The 17095-nt window shown below is 45.8% G+C and overlaps 1 protein-coding gene across 1 annotated transcript in view; it reads right to left on the bottom strand.

Annotated features, from left to right (window-relative positions):
• Positions 1-17095, bottom strand: part of LOC122927160 (protein unc-13 homolog A-like) — a 2447183-nt gene that overhangs the window by 2299727 nt on the left and 130361 nt on the right. The window contains 1 exon segment of the mRNA XM_044278759.1: positions 11949-12022. Coding sequence (XP_044134694.1) covers positions 11949-12022 — 74 coding nt within the window.

The following is a 17095-nucleotide window of genomic DNA, read 5'->3' as shown; positions in this document are numbered from 1 at the left end:
GTGTTGAAAGTGTTTAGTGGCCTTTTTCAGCACAGAAATAAAATTATATACGTACTTCACTAGTGCAGTTATTCGTGGTAAAAGCGTTCAGTGGCCTATTTCAGCACAGAAAGAAAAACATATATATGCACTTCACTGGTGTAGTTATTTGTGGTAAAAGCGTTTAGTGGCCTATTTCAGCACAGAAAGAAAAATATATACGCACTTCACTGGTGTAGTTATTTGTGGTAAAAGCGTTTAGTGGCCTATTTCAGTACAGAAAGAAAAATATATATGCACTTCACTGCTGCAGTTATTTGTAGTAAAAGTGTTTAGTGGCCTATTTCAGTACAGAAAGAAAAATATGTACGCAGTTCACTGGTACAGTTATTTCTAGTAAAAGCATTTAGTGGCCTATTTCAGTACAGAAATAAAAATATATACGCACTTCACTGGTGCAGTTATTTGTGGTAAAAGTGTTTAGTGGCCAATTTCAGTACAGAAATAAAAATTTATACGCACTTCACTGCTGCAGTTATTTGTGGTAAAAGCATTTAATGGCCTATTTCAGCACAGAAAGAAAAATATATGCGCACTTCACTGGTGTAGTTATTTGTGGTAAAAGCGTTTAGTAGCCTATTTCAGTACAGAAAGAAAAATATATACGCACTTCCCTGCTGCAGTTATTTATCAAAAAAGTGTTTAGTGGCCTATTTCAGTAAAGAAAGAAAAATATGTACGCACTTCACTGGTGAAGTTATTTCTAGTAAAAGCGTTTAGTGGCCTATTTAAGTACAGAAAAATATATATACACACTTCACTGGTGCAGTTATTTGTGGTAAAAGCATTTAGTGGCCTATTTTAGTACAGAGAGAAAAATATATACTCACTTTACTGCTGCAGTTATTTGTGGTAAAAGCTTTTAGTGGACTATTTCAGTACAGAAAAAAAAGATATATGCACTTTACTGGTGCAGTTATTTGTGGTAAAAGCATTTAGTGGCCTATCTCAGCACAGAAAGAAAAACATATATACGCACTTCACTGGTGTAGTTATTTGTGGTAAAAGTGTTTAGTGGCCTATTTCAGTACAGAAAGAAAAATATGTACGCACTTCACTGGTACAGTTATTTCTAGTAAAAGCATTTAGTGGCCTAATACAGTGCAGAAAGAAAAATATGTATGCACTTCACTTGTGCAGTTATTTCTGGTAAAAGCATTTAGTGGCCTATTTCAGTACAGAAAGATAAATATTTTTGTCGCTTTTAGGGTTGCTTTAATTTGCTTTTAATAGATTTAGTTCAGCTAAAAGTGTGTCAGACAGAGAAGTACAAGGCCACACACAGAGGAGGCATAAATGTTTCTGCTGCATGCAGAGGTCACAGCAGCGTAAGGGGGCGTGGCAGCAGCATTCGAAGAGAGAGGCCTGAGCTCCCGGTTTCATCTAGTTGTCTTGTCTTGACCAGCAACCCAGCTGTTCTTGATTGGTTAACTGAGTCATCCACTTCAGACATCAGACACCACCAGCCAACAGTGGGTGGGTTCTTCAGACACAGCCCTTAGTTGTCATTGTCCGGGAGCAGGTCACCTGTCCTCAACCAACCTCTGTCCTTTGCTGTTCCCTCAACCACAGAAGTATTGTATGCTGTGGGATCAGCTCCACTATACAGAGAGGATGAGCTACTAGAGTACAGTCAGCATTTACTGCCCAGCCAATATCTGGACGAGACATCCGCCGCTTCCTCCGGCAAGCGGTCAGGCTCCTGGCCCAGAGACTGTTTAGGGGGGTATCAGTGACGTGCAGACAGTACTCGATGATGATGAAGCAGATCACATTTGGGAGCCAGGTGCAGAAGGGGCTTCATCATCATCAGGAGAAGAGGGTAGTAGCTTGCCCATGTCCAGCAGCAGAGCCAGCAAGTCGATAGGGTGGCAGCAGTGGGAGGTCCGGAGCCAAACGTGCCCGGGGTAGACCACTTGCTTCGCAGTAGCCTATCTGCTCGGGAAGTAGTGGTGCAAGGGTTCATGTGGGCAGCGGTGGTAGCAGTCAGTCAGTGCAGACTGTTAGGGGGAAAATCACTTACTCAGTGGTGTGTCAGTTTTTTGTTAAGCCACCGGAGGAAATGAACATGACCATGTGTAGAATCTGTGGGCACAAGGTGAAGCATGGCCAGGGTGCCAATGTTAGCACCACGGCCCTGTGTCAACATATGCAGTGTTGCCATACAGTGGCCTGGGAGAACTGTGGCTCCCTTGTGTTGGTCCAGCTTGCCGAAGCAGCCGCTGCATCACCCAGTGGCACGCACCCGGTTTTAGCAAGTCAAGGCTCCAACACCTCAGCCAAAGGGAGCTGCCTATCATTCCCATCTTCTGCTGGTCCAGATGCTCCTGCTCCTCCTCCTACACCTTATCAGTCATTCCATCCGCAATCGATCAATGAAGCGATTGCTAAGAGACAGCAGTATGCATATATGCATCCAATGGTGCAGAAGCTTAACATGCTCCTGTCCAAGTTGCTGGTGCTGCAGTCCCTCCCTTTCCAAGTGGTGGTCTCTGCACTTTTCAGAGAACTGATGGCTTGTGCCGAGCCGAGGTGGAGAGTCCCAAGCCATAATTTCTTTGTGAAAAAGGCAGTACCAGCCCTGCACAAATATGTAGAACAGAAGGTGGGCCAGTCCTTGAGCCTGTCGTGTCGACTTGTGGAGCTGTAGCTCCGGTCAGGGACAGTACATGTCCTTTACAGCCAACTGGGTGAATGTGGTTCCTGCACAGCCACACCAGCAACATGGCAAGGTCACGCCACTTCCACCTCCACGTTGTCACGCTGTTGGTCTTGCGTCAATGTCCGCCTCTGCCTCCTCATCCTCCACCATGTCCTAAGCATCCAATGCAGGGACAAGTCACAGTGCCCCTCTAGCATACAACATGTGCAGGGCACGGCGGTGTCACGCTGTTCTGCACCTCGTTTCCATGGGCAAACGAAATCATAGTAACATAGTCCATAAGGCCGAAAAAAGACATTTGTCCATCCAGTTAGGCCTGTTATCCTGCAAGTTGATCCAGAGGAAGGAAAAAAAAAAAAAAACCCTGTGAGGTGGTAGAAGCCAATTTCCCCCACTTTAAGGGAATAAAAAATTCCTCCCAACTCCAATCAGGCAATCAGAATAACTCCCTGGATCAACAACCCCTCTCTAGTAGCTATAGCCTGAAATATTATTACGCTCCAGAAATACATCTAGGCTCCTCTTGAATTCCTTTATTGTACTCACCATCACCACCTCCTTAGGCAGAGAGTTCCAAAGTCTCACTGCTCTTACCGTAAAGAATCCTTTTCTATGTTTGTGTACAAACCTTCTTTCCTCCAGGCGCAGAGGATGTCCCCTCATCACAGTCACAGTCCTGGGGATAAATAGCTGATGGGATAGATCTCTGTACTGACCCCTGATATATTTATACAAAGCGGATTCCAAAAAAGTTGGGACACTATACAAATCGTGAATAAAAACTCAATGCAATGATGTGGAGGTGCCAACTTCTAATATTTTATTCAGAATAGAACATAAATCACGGAACAAAAGTTTAAACTGAGAAAATTTACTATTTTTAGGGAAAAATATGTTGAATCAGAATTTCATGGTGTCAACAAATCCCCAAAAAGTTAGGACAAGGCCATTTTCACCACTGTGTGGCATCTCCCCTTCTTCTTACAACACTCAACAGACGTCTGGGGACCGAGGAGACCAGTTTCTCAAGTTTAGAAATAGGAATGCTCTCCCATTCTTGTCTAATACAGGCCTCTAACTGTTCAATCGTCTTGGGCCTTCTTTGTTGCACCTTCCTCTTTATGATGCGCCAAATGTTCTCTATAGGTGAAAGATCTGGACTGCAGACTGGCCATTTCAGCACCCGGATCCTTCTCCTACGCAGCCATGATGTTGTGATTGATGCAGAATGTGGTCTGGCATTATCTTGTTGAAAAATGCAGGGTCTTCCCTGAAAGAGATGACGTCTGGATGGGAGCATATGTTGTTCTAGAACCTGAATATATTTTTCTGCATTGATGGTGCCTTTCCAGACATGCAAGCTGCCCATGCCACACGCACTCATGCAACCCCATACCATCAGAGATGCAGGCTTCTGAACTGAGCGTTGATAACAACTTGGGTTGTCCTTGTCCTCTTTGGTCCGGATGACATGGCGTCCCAGATTTCCACAAAGAACTTAGAATCGTGACTCGTCTGACCACAGAACAGTCTTCCATTTTGCCACACTCCATTTTAAATGATCCCTGGCCCAGTGAAAATGCCTGAGCTTGTGGATCTTGCTTAGAAATGGCTTCTTCTTTGCACTGTAGAGTTTCAGCTGGCAACGGCGGATGGCACGGTGGATTGTGTTCACTGACAATGGTTTCTGGAAGTATTCCTGAGCCCATTCTGTGATTTCCTTTATAGTAGCATTCCTGTTTGTGGTGCAGTGTCGTTTAAGGGCCCGGAGATCACGGGCATCCAGTATGATTTTATGGCCTTGACCCTTACGCACAGAGATTGTTCCAGATTCTCTGAATCTTCGCATGATGTTATGCACAGTTGATGATGATAGATGCAAAGTCTTTGCAATTTTTCGCTGGGTAACACCTTTCTGATATTGCTCCACTATCTTTCTGCGCAACATTGTGGGAATTGGTGATGCTCTACCCATCTTGGCTTCTGAGAGACACTGCCACTCTGAGAAGCTCTTTTTATACCCAATCATGTTGCCAATTGACCTAATTAGTGTTAATTGGTCTTCCAGCTCTTTGTTATGCTCAAATTTACTTTTTCCAGCCTCTTATTGCTACTTGTCCCAACTTTGCTGGGATTTGTTGACACCGTGAAAATTTGCATCAACAAATTTTTCCTTTAAAATGATACATTTACTCAGATTAAACGTTTGATCTGTCATCTACGTTCTATTACAGATAGGTAAGGCTATTACCAGCCTGCATTTGTGGGAGGGGCGTCTGGCCATATATACCCCTCGCTACCTCTCAGCCAGGCGCCCGAGCTTCACGCATCACTGCGGCTTCACGCTCCCTCCTTCAGTGTCGTCACTTCCGGTGATACCGTGCTCACGTGCCGCCGACGTCAGCTTCGCCGCCAGCCTGCCAGGTAATCAGGGTACAGCGACCCCGCTCCAGCTATGTTATACGTCCGGCTTGGTCTCTGGCTCCGGGGTTGCGCGGTTGGGATGCCGCTCTCCCCCAGTACGTTCCGCCCACGCAATTACAGGCGGCTGGGTTGCGGGAGCGGTGTCCTAGCTTCATGCCCTTCCGGTCTCATGCCACTCAGGGAGGTTTTAAAGGCTCAGTTAGTGGTAGAGCCAGGGTGAGGCTATGTCCCTGGTTCGCCCAGGTTGTCAATGTCCCTGGATCGCCCAGGTTGTCAATGTCCCTGGATCGCCCAGGTTGTCAATGTCCCTGGATCGCCCAGGTTGTCAATGTCCCTGGATCGCCCAGGTTGTCAATGTCCCTGGATCGCCCAGGTTGTCAATGTCCCTGGATCGCCCAGGTTGTCAATGTCCCTGGATCGCCCAGGTTGTCAATGTCCCTGGATCGCCCAGGTTGTCAATGTCCCTGGATCGCCCAGGTTGTCAATGTCCCTGGATCGCCCAGGTTGTCACTGTCCCTGGATCGCCCAGGCTGTCTGTGTCTCCCGGTTCTTCAGGGGGTTCGTATATGTTCTTTTAATTCTGACGTTGTGTTGTTCCTTCCTTTAGATTGGCTTTTAGTTGTACGTTTTTCTACGTTTTCGGCCAGGCAATTCTGAGGCGCTCTCTGGTAAGTCAGTTTATAGATGGTTATCAAGGCAGGGTTCAAACTTTGGTTCTACTCAGGGTCATTTTCCTTTCATTAGCTCCAACTTTAGCATTTGGGGTTTTGGAGCCGTGCTTCCAAATCCATTTGTGTCCTACCAGGTAGGTTGTTCGTCCGATGGGCGTTTTACTCACCTTCATTGTTTCTCACAAGTCTTCCGTCTGGCCTCTTCGCATTCGTCTGTATCGTTTCTTTTTCTAGGTGTACTTTACTCATCTTTTTTCTCAGGTCAAATATGTCTCACGTCTCCTCCGATATGGACGATAACGTCTCCATGCCTGGAACTCCCGTCTCAGGGCGCAACAGTGGCACATCATTGAGAAGCTGGACGGTGCCAAAATTGGTCGCCGAACTTAACCGCAGGGGGATACGGCATCCGGCGTCTGCCCGCAAGGCTGAATTGTATCGCCTGCTGATGACGGCCCCGGTCCCGATGGCGGACCATTCCAACCTTGATTCTATACAGCTGGCCCTAGCTCAGATTCAGTCGTCCATCAGTGGTCTAGCTGGCTCGGTTTCGGACATTCAGGCTAGGGTAGCGGTTTTGGAATCCAGGCCCGCAGTTCCACCGCAATTTCCAGGGTCGGCAGCCACCCCTGCCATTCCGCTGGACGTTGCAGGTAGGCCTTCTGCCACCCCTCAGATCGCCCCTTCCCACTTTGTCCCGGAGCATATTAAAAAGGATATCCTGGCGGGCAAGGACGTGAACCTGGCATCCATCCTTATTGCCTCCCAGGATATTTCAGAGAATCGGGTCATTAACTGCGGTGAGGTTTCCGTAGTGTTGAAGGCTAAGGATGCTCGGCTTAATAGGAAGCTATCTATTTCCGAGTTTGTCCTGGCTTTCAGCCTCTAAAGGGACGTGGTGTGTTCCGTTCAGCCAGATCGCAGGGAAGAGCTGGACACTTACTTGTACCGGATTACGGACTTAGGGCACAAATACGGCGGCACGGCTTTCTACGATTATCATCGTTCTTTTTCGGCTAAAGCCGCGGCCGCTCTGAATCAGTTTCAGTTCGTGTCTAGCTGGGCGGATTTGGATACGGAATTGTTTTGCCGGCATTTTGCGGGTCTCAAGGCCCCCCTCTGTGCTACCTGCCAGTCTATTTTTCATTCCACTGAGTGGTGTCCTAATCCGGTGCAAGCCCCACAGTCAGCTCCCTCGGCAGGTTCTTCTGGGTCCTCCAGGTCTTCCCCGTCTTTAGATAAGCTGGGCAGACCCATTGTGTACCTCGGTTGCAGCCAGGTATGCCGCGGGGTCATTCGGGTTCGCTGCCATTTTCAGGTCCCATTGGCTGGCCGCCGGATGGCCGCCGGAATTGGCCTCAGATCCTGCTGCTCTCAAATCCTCTCCCCTCCTGGAACTGTATCCCGTCGTGGCGGCAGCTCAGGTTTGGGGCCACCTTTGGTCTAATTCTTCCGTGTCCTTTGTTACGGATAGTCAGACCTTGGTGGACATCGTCAACAAAGGCAGGGCCCAGTCATCCAAGATCATGGCATTGTTGCGCAAGCTAGTCTGGCTGTCCCTCCGCCACAATTTTCATTTCCGGTGCATTCATATATCAGGCGAGCAGAATAGGGCCGCGGACGCTCTTTCCCGCTTTAATTTTCCGTTTTTTTTCCAGGAAGTGCCCGACGCGGATCGGTCAGGAGCGCCCGTGCCCCATTTCAGCACCCTCACCCTGGGCTAGATGTCCTCATAGACGAAGCCAAGGGTCTGGTCAGAAAGTCTCTGTCGCGTAATACGGCGAGGAATTACCAGGCCGGCTTGAGAGCGTTTGATAAATTCTCCAGGACTCATCCAAGGGGTCATCATTCCGAAACTTCCCACATCATGGCCTTTCTAGCCCATTGTCACTACCAACTGTCTCTGTCACACAATACCATCAAACTCTATTTAGCCGGGCTTCAACACCACTGTTCAATCACACACGTGTTCAATCTGGTTGTCAGGTGGTTCCTGAAGTCTCCAACCCATCTGCAAGACATCCTAAAAATGGGCAGAAGACTTTGCATGCACTTCATCCACTCGTACAACGCAAAGCACACCCTCCTTGAGCTGCAGTAGCAGAACGGCATCTCCCAACATAGGCTGATATGCAATGTTTCTACCCGTTGGAATTCCACACACCATATGTTGGACCAACTATACGAACAGAGAAAGGCCATCAACAATTTCTTGATGATGCAAGTGGATAGGAGTACTCCCCTGTGTAACTTTGATGTTAGCCAGTGGCAGCTCATGCGTAACACCTGCCATTTGCGCAGGCCTTTTGAGGCCACTACCTCCACACCCATTGGGCCACTTTGTGGTCTCCGCTTACTGCTGCCAACTCCAGACTTGATATTTGTGTACTTGGTGGCCTCCTCATACTGCTGTCAACTCCACAATCTCTTGTCGTCGTGCTACACTGGCCTCCTCATGCTGCTGCCACCTCCACAATATCTCATCATCGTGCCACTCTGTGGCCTCCTCATGCTGCTGACACATTGTCACGACCATGTTTATGGCCGTGACTCCTTGGGAGCCGCATACAGTTGCAAGCGGTTTGGGTTGTAGTGTCAACCGCAGTTGGAGGCATAATGTTGTTAGCCTCAAGTGCGGTTGCCGTGGACAACAGGTATGTGTGCGGTTCCCTTGGAGTTGTGTGCGCGTTTGTATGCACTTTCGTATGTCTGTGTGCACTCTGTGTTATGTGTGGTGTGCACTTACATCTTACCCTCACTGTGGTTGTCCGTGGCAACGTTTGGTCGTTGTGTGTACATGTGGTGGCAGTGTCCCGGCCTTCGGGCTGACTCCCAGGACATGAGTGCCACCCATGTAATTGCCTGCGGCAACAGCCACAGTTTGTTTCGTGGTTTGGACACTTCTCCTTTTATGTTGTGTTTTCCCTTCCCTGGTGCTGGAAGGGTTAACTCCCTTCCCAGTGTGTGTGTCACTGGGTGTGTCCAACTGTGGGATGTGGCTTCTTGGCCTATAAAGCCTCACTGTTAGCACAGGTATGAGGGTTGCTTCAGCCATGCTTAGCTGGAGCAGCCTCCTGTGTTTTCTACCTGCCAGTGAGAGCCACCCCTGTGGTCATAAAGATATTGTCACATTATGTTTGTCATGTTGTGTGTGATGTCCATGTGATGTTCTGTTGGGACCTTCCTTTGTTGTTTTGTGTAGCTTATGGTTCTGGATTCCTGTGTGCACAGGATCCAGTCAGCAAGGCTGTGGCAGGTTGGTGGAACTACTTAGTTCGCCTGCCATATCCGTAAGTCTGTTTGTGTTCCCCTTTTCCCTGCAGCTTGGCCATTGAGACCCCTGTTCCTCCGTGTCCTGGAGGAACAGGCCGTCTTACCCTGACTCCTAGTCCAGGGACCGGACGGAGGGTGAGTTAGGGATCCGAGGTTCCGGAGCATGGGTCCTCCTACCTTAAAGGTCGGCCCATGCAGCTAGAAGTTAGGGTCAGGTTAGGGACGCGTTAGGAGGTGACCTGCTCCGTAATACTGTCTTCCTGGCCGAGCAGCCTAACATCATCTGGCATCGCACGGCTGAGGGTTTTCCCCATCCTCAGCCGTGACACACATTCTCAATTTCTCATCTTTGTGCTACTCTGGCCTCCTCATGATGCTGACACCTCCACACTTTGTCATCATGCCACTCTGTGGCCTCCTCATGCTGCTGCCACTTCCACAATCTCTCATTGTTGTGCTACTCTGTGGCCTCCTCATGCTGCTGACACCTCCACAATCTCTTGTCATCATGCCACTCTGTGGCCTCCTCATGCTGCTGCCACCTCACGCAATGTCTTGTTGTTGTGCTACTCTGTGGCCTCCTGATGCTGCTGACACCTCCACAATCTCTCTACGTCGTGCTATTCTGTCCTCCTCATGCTGCTGACACCTTCACACTTTGTCATTGTGCCACTCTGTGGCCTCCTTATGCTGCTGCCACCTCCACAATCTCTCATTGTCATGCTACTCTGTGGCCTCCTGATGCTGCTGACACCTCCACAATCTCTCTTTGTCGTGCTATTGTGGCCTCCTCATGCTGCTGCCACTTCCACAATCTCTCATCGTCGTGCTATTCTGTCGCCTCCTGATGCTGCCGCTACCTCCAGACTCTGTCATTGGGCCACTCTGTAGTCTCCTCATGGTCCTTTCACCTCACCACTATGTCATAGATCCACTCTGTGGACTTCTCATGCTGTTCCCACCCTCCCCACTTCATGACTAGGCCACTATTTTGCCTGAAGGCCTGGCTGACATAATCATTTATTTGACCTTTCTTCTGATCTGTCAGAAGGAAGTCAAAATGAGACGCACAATGGATCCTGTTTGTGGTTGTGGAGCTGCTGTAAGGCCTGTATGGTCCTATCAGAATTGGCTTATGATTTGGTAGCCAAAAGCAGGAGTGGGTACAAAACACAGAAGACATGCAAATATTTCATTCACGTGTCATCTGTGTTTTACATCCGCTCCTGTTTTTTGTTTTGTTTTTTGCATTAGCAATACTGATGGATTATTGAACAAATGCCGAACGAGTGAAGGTGTAAGCTCCACAGACAGGATACATTTTTTGTGGGTTATTGTTCTGACGGATCAGAGGAAGGGAAAATCAGTGACGTCAACACAAACTTACTGCTGACACCCTATCCACTCTGTCCGGGGGCTCTACTTGTATACGCGTTTAATAGAACAGGTTCTATAGACATCTATGTGGAATGAGCTGGTAAAGGTGTAAAAGGAGTGTGCTTCTTCTTGGCGCTAACATCGAGTTAATACTTAAGTTACCTGGTCAGTTGGGGCTCCATGACTGCCCAAATAAGTGAAGTGTTCAGTGATTCTAAGAGCTACACCTGTCATCTGCATGTCATACGGACTCACAGTATTATTTCACTCCCTATGCGTGTTACTACAAGGCACAGTGTTCTACACCACTATAAAGGCTCTTAGCAGCCAGGAAATAACAGTTTTTTTAACGCAATTCATCGCAAATATATTTGAATCTAACTGAATTTTTCCCCAAAAATTGTTTGAATCGTCAAATCGATGTTTTTTTTAAATTTGCTCATCTCTAATATTTTTATATTTAAAATTTGGAAAGGGGGTACCTGCAGTGTATAGAGTAGGCTCACTGTGTAGAGTGCAAGCCCTCAGCTACTGTGACGTACATGTACCGAACGTGGCTGAATGTGTTAAATTACATTGACTGCTGGGTTAAAGCAGTTTACACAATGTAAATAATGTCAGACTATTTCAATCTATAAAAGCTTATAATGGATTGGCATATCTTAAGGCCCCCTTTAAGGGGTTGTTTCCAGAGTTTATGATGTAGACAACATTAATACAAGACACTTACTAATGTATTGTAATTGTCCATATTGCCTCCTTTGCTGGCTTGACTCATTTTTTTTATCACATTATACACAGCTTGAGCTTACAGCCGATGCTGCAGCGCAGATATCGGATGGCAGATATTGGCGCCTATGCACACATGTCCAAGGTCGTGGACATCAAGAGAAGCCAGTACTTTTTCCTATAGTGTGCAAGGAAGGCCACAGCTGCTGGATTGGAAACCAGCAGTGTATCATTGAAAAATAAATAAAGCCAACAAAGGAAGCAATATGGTCATTCAAAATACATAAAAAAGTGCATTGTATTAACTTTCTCTACATGATAAATGCCATTTGCTGAAGTAAGACAACCCCTTTAAGTATTGTCATATAGTCTAATGTGTGTGGCAAGCTCCAAAACGTGTAATGGGGACCCTGAAGGTAGTTGGTAGATAAGTATTGTTTGGCCAACAGGTACTGAGTGTGTATGACCGCCATTTAGCTAATCAGAGAGGATGACACCAACCCTCTAGCTATACAGAAGTTTATATATATTTTATTTATATCATAAACTATTATACTCCCAGGCTATGCTATCATTTGAAACCAATAGGTAAAATCCCCAAAAAGTAAAAATGTGCAGAAACAAGTCCTTGGCATCTTAAATTGGGTTTTCTGTGCTGGGCTTACTGTTCCTGTGGTGGCTCGGCCCAATACAAGACCATTGGTGTCTCTGATAGGCCAGTTCATTCCTCTACAAGCCTGTCACATTAATCAATATTTGCATGCATCACTTACATCATCCTGATCCCGCATGGCATTCAGTTGCTCAAGTTTTTTAGCCCAGTAACGAGCCTCCTCTTCAGGAATATCTAAAAGGAAATTGTAGTTGTTTTTGTTAATGTACAGTAAATGAAAAAGTACAGTTAATTAATAATTATTATTATTTATATAGTGCCACCATATTCTGCAGCGCTTTACAATTCAATAACTGGTATGTGAATTATTTACCATTCAATTCTATTAACAGTGTTTTTCCAGAATCTATAGTAAGTACTGTACATAGTTATATAAGGAATTTACTTAGGTTGAAAAAAGAGACGTGTCCATCCAAGCTCAACTCCAAATGCCTTAGTCATTAATACTGTCATTGTATTATTCAAACTCCTAATGGTGCTCAGTCAGAACATGATGATGGGTTTGATCCAGCTGGCCCACGCAATAATGCAAGTTTACAAATAAGCAGAAGGTGACAGCACGCAGATATCAATAAGGATGTGATGGTTTTAACTGCCTTTTTCAAACATACTATCATCAAAATAGACAGTTCCCCGGAGGTTCCTCACTATTACAAAATGGAAAGGACTTGTCTTCAGTAGACAGCACTTTCATCAGTGTAGATGCAATGTATTTATTTGGATGCTGTGCCTCCTGATACCCTAAATCAATTCTTTCAGAGCTTCAATAGTGGTGGGGGAGGAGGGGCAGGGGCGGATTGACCATAGATCTTACAGGGAAATTTCCCTATGGCCGATGCACAGTGGGCCAGCTAGTGGAAGTTTTGGGGGGATGTATTTTGTGCTGCTGGCAGTATTTTGTGATGGACTGTGGTATTTGGTTCTGTTAGGGTGGTATAATGTGCCACTATATGGTATTGCTGGCCCTGCCTTCCATCAATTTGGACCTAACTACAAAATGGGACAACTTTTGGTATTTTCTCCAGAGCCACTGTAAGTTCTTAGTCCGCCCCTTGGGGGGGTTGCAGTGGGTTCTGTTTTGGAAAGGGGATCCTGGGATTGTTTAACAATGTCATAAGGTAAATTCAGCCATGAAGAAAATTGATATTACTAAAGGACCAGATAGGTCTCATGTACATGTTTTGAGATTGTGTGCTGATCAGCTAGCAGGAGTTTTAACTGGGATATTCAACTTGTCACTTCAATTGGCTGTAGTCCACAGATGTTTGAAAGCTACCACCATTATCCCAGTTAAAAAAATGCAGGGTAACAGAAGTCTAAATGATTATAGGCCAGTGGTGTTGACAATCTTTTCAGAGACTTGTGTTATAATTTTTTAGGCCTGGCATCCCTACTATGTTGGATAGATATCAGTTTGCTTACAGTAGATCTACTGAGGGTCTGATTTCTATTTGACTCCATTCTGCTGTTTCACATATGAAAAAGCTGAATAAGCAGGCTGAATGTTATTCATCTATTTTAGTTCTGCTTTTAATACTGTAGTTCCTCACTGTAGTGGGTTTGATATCAGGAAATGACAAGAGCTAACATAGGGAGGAGGTTTGGAATCTAATTAAGTGGTGTTCTTAAAGGGGTTCTCAAGGCTTTTAATATTGATGTCAGTAAATGGACATAGGGAACTCCCTAGAAAATCTATTGATATTGAGCCTGCTATAACCACTTAGCTATAATAAATTCAAAATTCAAAAATAATTCCATTGCTTAACTTTGACATCAATCATAGATAGGTCATCAATATCATATCAGCTGTATGAAGGGTATGCATGTGCAGTTTGAACGTGCCGTCTCTCGTCTCTCTTCCTGCTTGCTGCTATTTTCCCATAGATATAGCAGCAAGGAGCACGAAGAGAGGATAGGTCATCAATATTAAAAGCACGGAGAACCCCTTTAATGAAGCTAAAATAGGAACATAGAAACATAGACTGTGTCGGCAGATAAGAACCATTTGGCCCATCTAGTCTGCCCAATATACTGATTACTATGAATAGCCCCTGGCCCTATCTTATATGAAGGATGGCCTTATGCCAATCCCATGCATGCTTAAACTCCTTCACTGTATTTGCAGCTACCACTTCTGCAGGAAGGCTATTCCATGCATCCACTACTCTCTCAGTAAAGTGCCCCTCTAATTTAAAACTATGTCCTCTTGTAGCAGTTTTTCTTCTTTTAAATATTCTCTCCTCATTTACCTTGTTGATTCCCTTTATGTATTTAAAAGTTTCTATCATATCCCCTCTGTCTCGTCTTTCTTCCAAGCTATACATGTTAAGGTCCTTTAATCTTTCCTGGTAAGTTTTATCCTGCAATCCATGTACCAGTTTAGTAGTAGAGATGTCCCGAACTATTCGCCAGCGAACAGTTCCCGGCGAACATAGCTTGTTCGCATTCGCGGGCGAACATTTGCAAACTTTGACTCTGTACCTCACAGTCAGCAGACACATTCCAGCCAATCAGCAGCATACCCTCCCTCCCAGACCCAGCAGTGTAGCTGCTGCTGATTTAATAGGGAAATTGATAGCTAGGCCAGTGTATTCAGTGTCCACTCCAGTCCTGAAAGACTTATCTGATCTCTGCTGTAAGGACAGAGTTCTGACAGCACCCCAAAAAGCCCTTTTTAGGGCTAGTACATCGGTCTGCTTTATTTTTTTTCCCTCTGTAATCTAATTGCAGTTGCCTGCCAGCGTGTGTGTCAGGCTCACAGCGTATACTGTGCCCACTTGCCCAGTGCCACCACTCACAGTAGCTTGCATTTAAAAAAAAACTTTTTTGACTGTAATATAATTGCAGTTAGTTGCCTGCAAGCGTGTGTGTCAGGCCTACAGCGTGTACTGTGCCAACTACTGCCAGTGCACAGTGCCACCAGTGCCACTCATACCTGGTGTCACAGTAGCTTGTAGGGATGAGCGAACTCGAACTGTATAGTTCGGGTTCGTACCGAATTTTGGGGTGTCCGTGACACGGACCCGAACCCGGACATTTTCGTAAAAGTCCGGGTTCGGGTTCGGTGTTCGTCGCTTTCTTGGCGCTTTTGTGACGCTTTCTTGGCGCTTTTTGAAAGGCTGCAAAGCAGCCAATCAACAAGCGTCATACTACTTGCCCCAAGAGGCCGTCACAGCCATGCCTACTATTGGCATGGCTGTGATTGGCCAGAGCACCATGTGACCCAGCCTCTATTTAAGCTGGAGTCACATAGCGCCGCCCGTCACTCTGCTCTGATTAGCGTAGGGAGAGGTTGCGGATGCGACAGTAGGGCGAGATTAGGCAGATTAACTCCTCCAAAGGACTTCACTTGATTAATCGATCGATCTGCAGCTGTGCATCATTGAGCTGCTGATACTCAAATGCTCACTCACTGTTTTTAGGCTGCCCAGACCGTTTGTCAGTCACTTTTTTATGGGGTGATCGGCGGCCATTTTGTGTCTTGTGCGGTGCTGCGACCAAGTGCATCCAAGCTGCGACCAAGTGCATTTAACCCTCAATGGTGTGGTTGTTTTTTGGCTAAAGCCTACATCAGGGTGAAGCTGTCACACCAAGTGCATTTAACCAGCAATAGTCTGTTCATTTTTTGGCCATATACTAAATCAGGGGCAAGCTGCGCCTGTCACCAAGTGCATTTAACCCTCAATGGTGTGGTTGTTTTTTGGCTAAAGCCTACATCAGGGTGAAGCTGTCACACCAAGTGCATTTAACCAGCAATAGTCTGTTCATTTTTTGGCCATATACTAAATCAGGGGCAAGCTGCGCCTGTCACCAAGTGCATTTAACCCTCAATGGTGTGGTTGTTTTTTGGCTAAAGCCTACATCAGGGTGAAGCTGTCACACCAAGTGCATTTAACCAGCAATAGTCTGTTCATTTTTTGGCCATATACTAAATCAGGGGCAAGCTGCGCCTGTCACCAAGTGCATTTAACCCTCAATGGTGTGGTTGTTTTTTGGCTAAAGCCTACATCAGTGTGAAGCTGTCACACCAAGTGCATTTAACCAGCAATAGTCTGTTCATTTTTTGGCCATATACTAAATCAGGGGCAAGCTGCGCCTGTCACCAAGTGCATTTAACCCTCAATGGTGTGGTTGTTTTTTGGCTAAAGCCTACATCAGGGTGAAGCTGTCACACCAAGTGCATTTAACCAGCAATAGTCTGTTCATTTTTTGGCCATATAATAAATCAGGGGCAAGCTGCGCCTGTCACCAAGTGCATTTAACCAGCAATAGTGTGGTTATTTTTTGGCCATATCCCAGTCTAATTCTGTCACTAAATCCATACCAGTCACCCAGCGCCTAAATACTAGGCCTCAAATTTATATCCCGCTAAATCTCTCGTTACCGCTGTCCTGTTGTAGCTGGGAAAGTTATTTAGTGTCCGTCAAAGCACATTTTTTGTTCTGGGTTGAAGTACAATTCCAAATTTAGCAATTTCATAATTTAGTGGTTCCTGCTATATCAGAGCTATTTGAAATCTATCCCAAAAAGGGTATATAATATTCAAGGTGCACATAGGGTCATTCAGAATAACTTCACACACACGCTTCTGTGCATTTCCAAGTCTAATTCTGTCACTAAATCCATACCGGTCACCCAGCGCCTAAATACTAGGCCTCAAATTTATATCCCGCTAAATCTCTCGTTACCGCTGTCCTGTTGTGGCTGGGAAAGTTATTTAGTGTCCGTCAAAGCACATTTTTTGTTCTGGGTTGAAGTACAATTCCCAATTTAGCAATTTCATAATTTAGTGGTTCCTGCTATATCAGAGCTATTTGAAATCTATCCCAAAAAGGGTATATAATATTCAAGGTGCACATAGGGTCATTCAGAATAACTTCACACACACGCTTCTGTGCATTTCCAAGTCTAATTCTGTCACTAAATCCATACCGGTCACCCAGCGCCTAAATACTAGGCCTCAAATTTATATCCCGCTAAATCTCTCGTTACCGCTGTCCTGTTGTAGCTGGGAAAGTTATTTAGTGTCCGTCAAAGCACATTTTTTGTTCTGGGTTGAAGTACAATTCCCAATTTAGCAATTTCATAATTTAGTGGTTCCTGCTATATCAGAGCTATTTGAAATCTATCCCAAAAAGGGTATATAATATTCAAGGTGCACATAGGGTCATTCAGAATAACTTCACACACACGCTTCTGTGCATTTCCAAGTCTAATTCTGTCACTAAATCCATACCGGTCACCCAG

The sequence above is a fragment of the Bufo gargarizans genome, chromosome 1, assembly GCF_014858855.1.
Source record: "Bufo gargarizans isolate SCDJY-AF-19 chromosome 1, ASM1485885v1, whole genome shotgun sequence".
Classification (NCBI taxonomy): domain Eukaryota; kingdom Metazoa; phylum Chordata; class Amphibia; order Anura; family Bufonidae; genus Bufo; species Bufo gargarizans.
The sequence above is the reverse complement of the archived record's forward strand: the minus strand, read 5'-3'. Positions and strand labels throughout refer to the sequence as shown.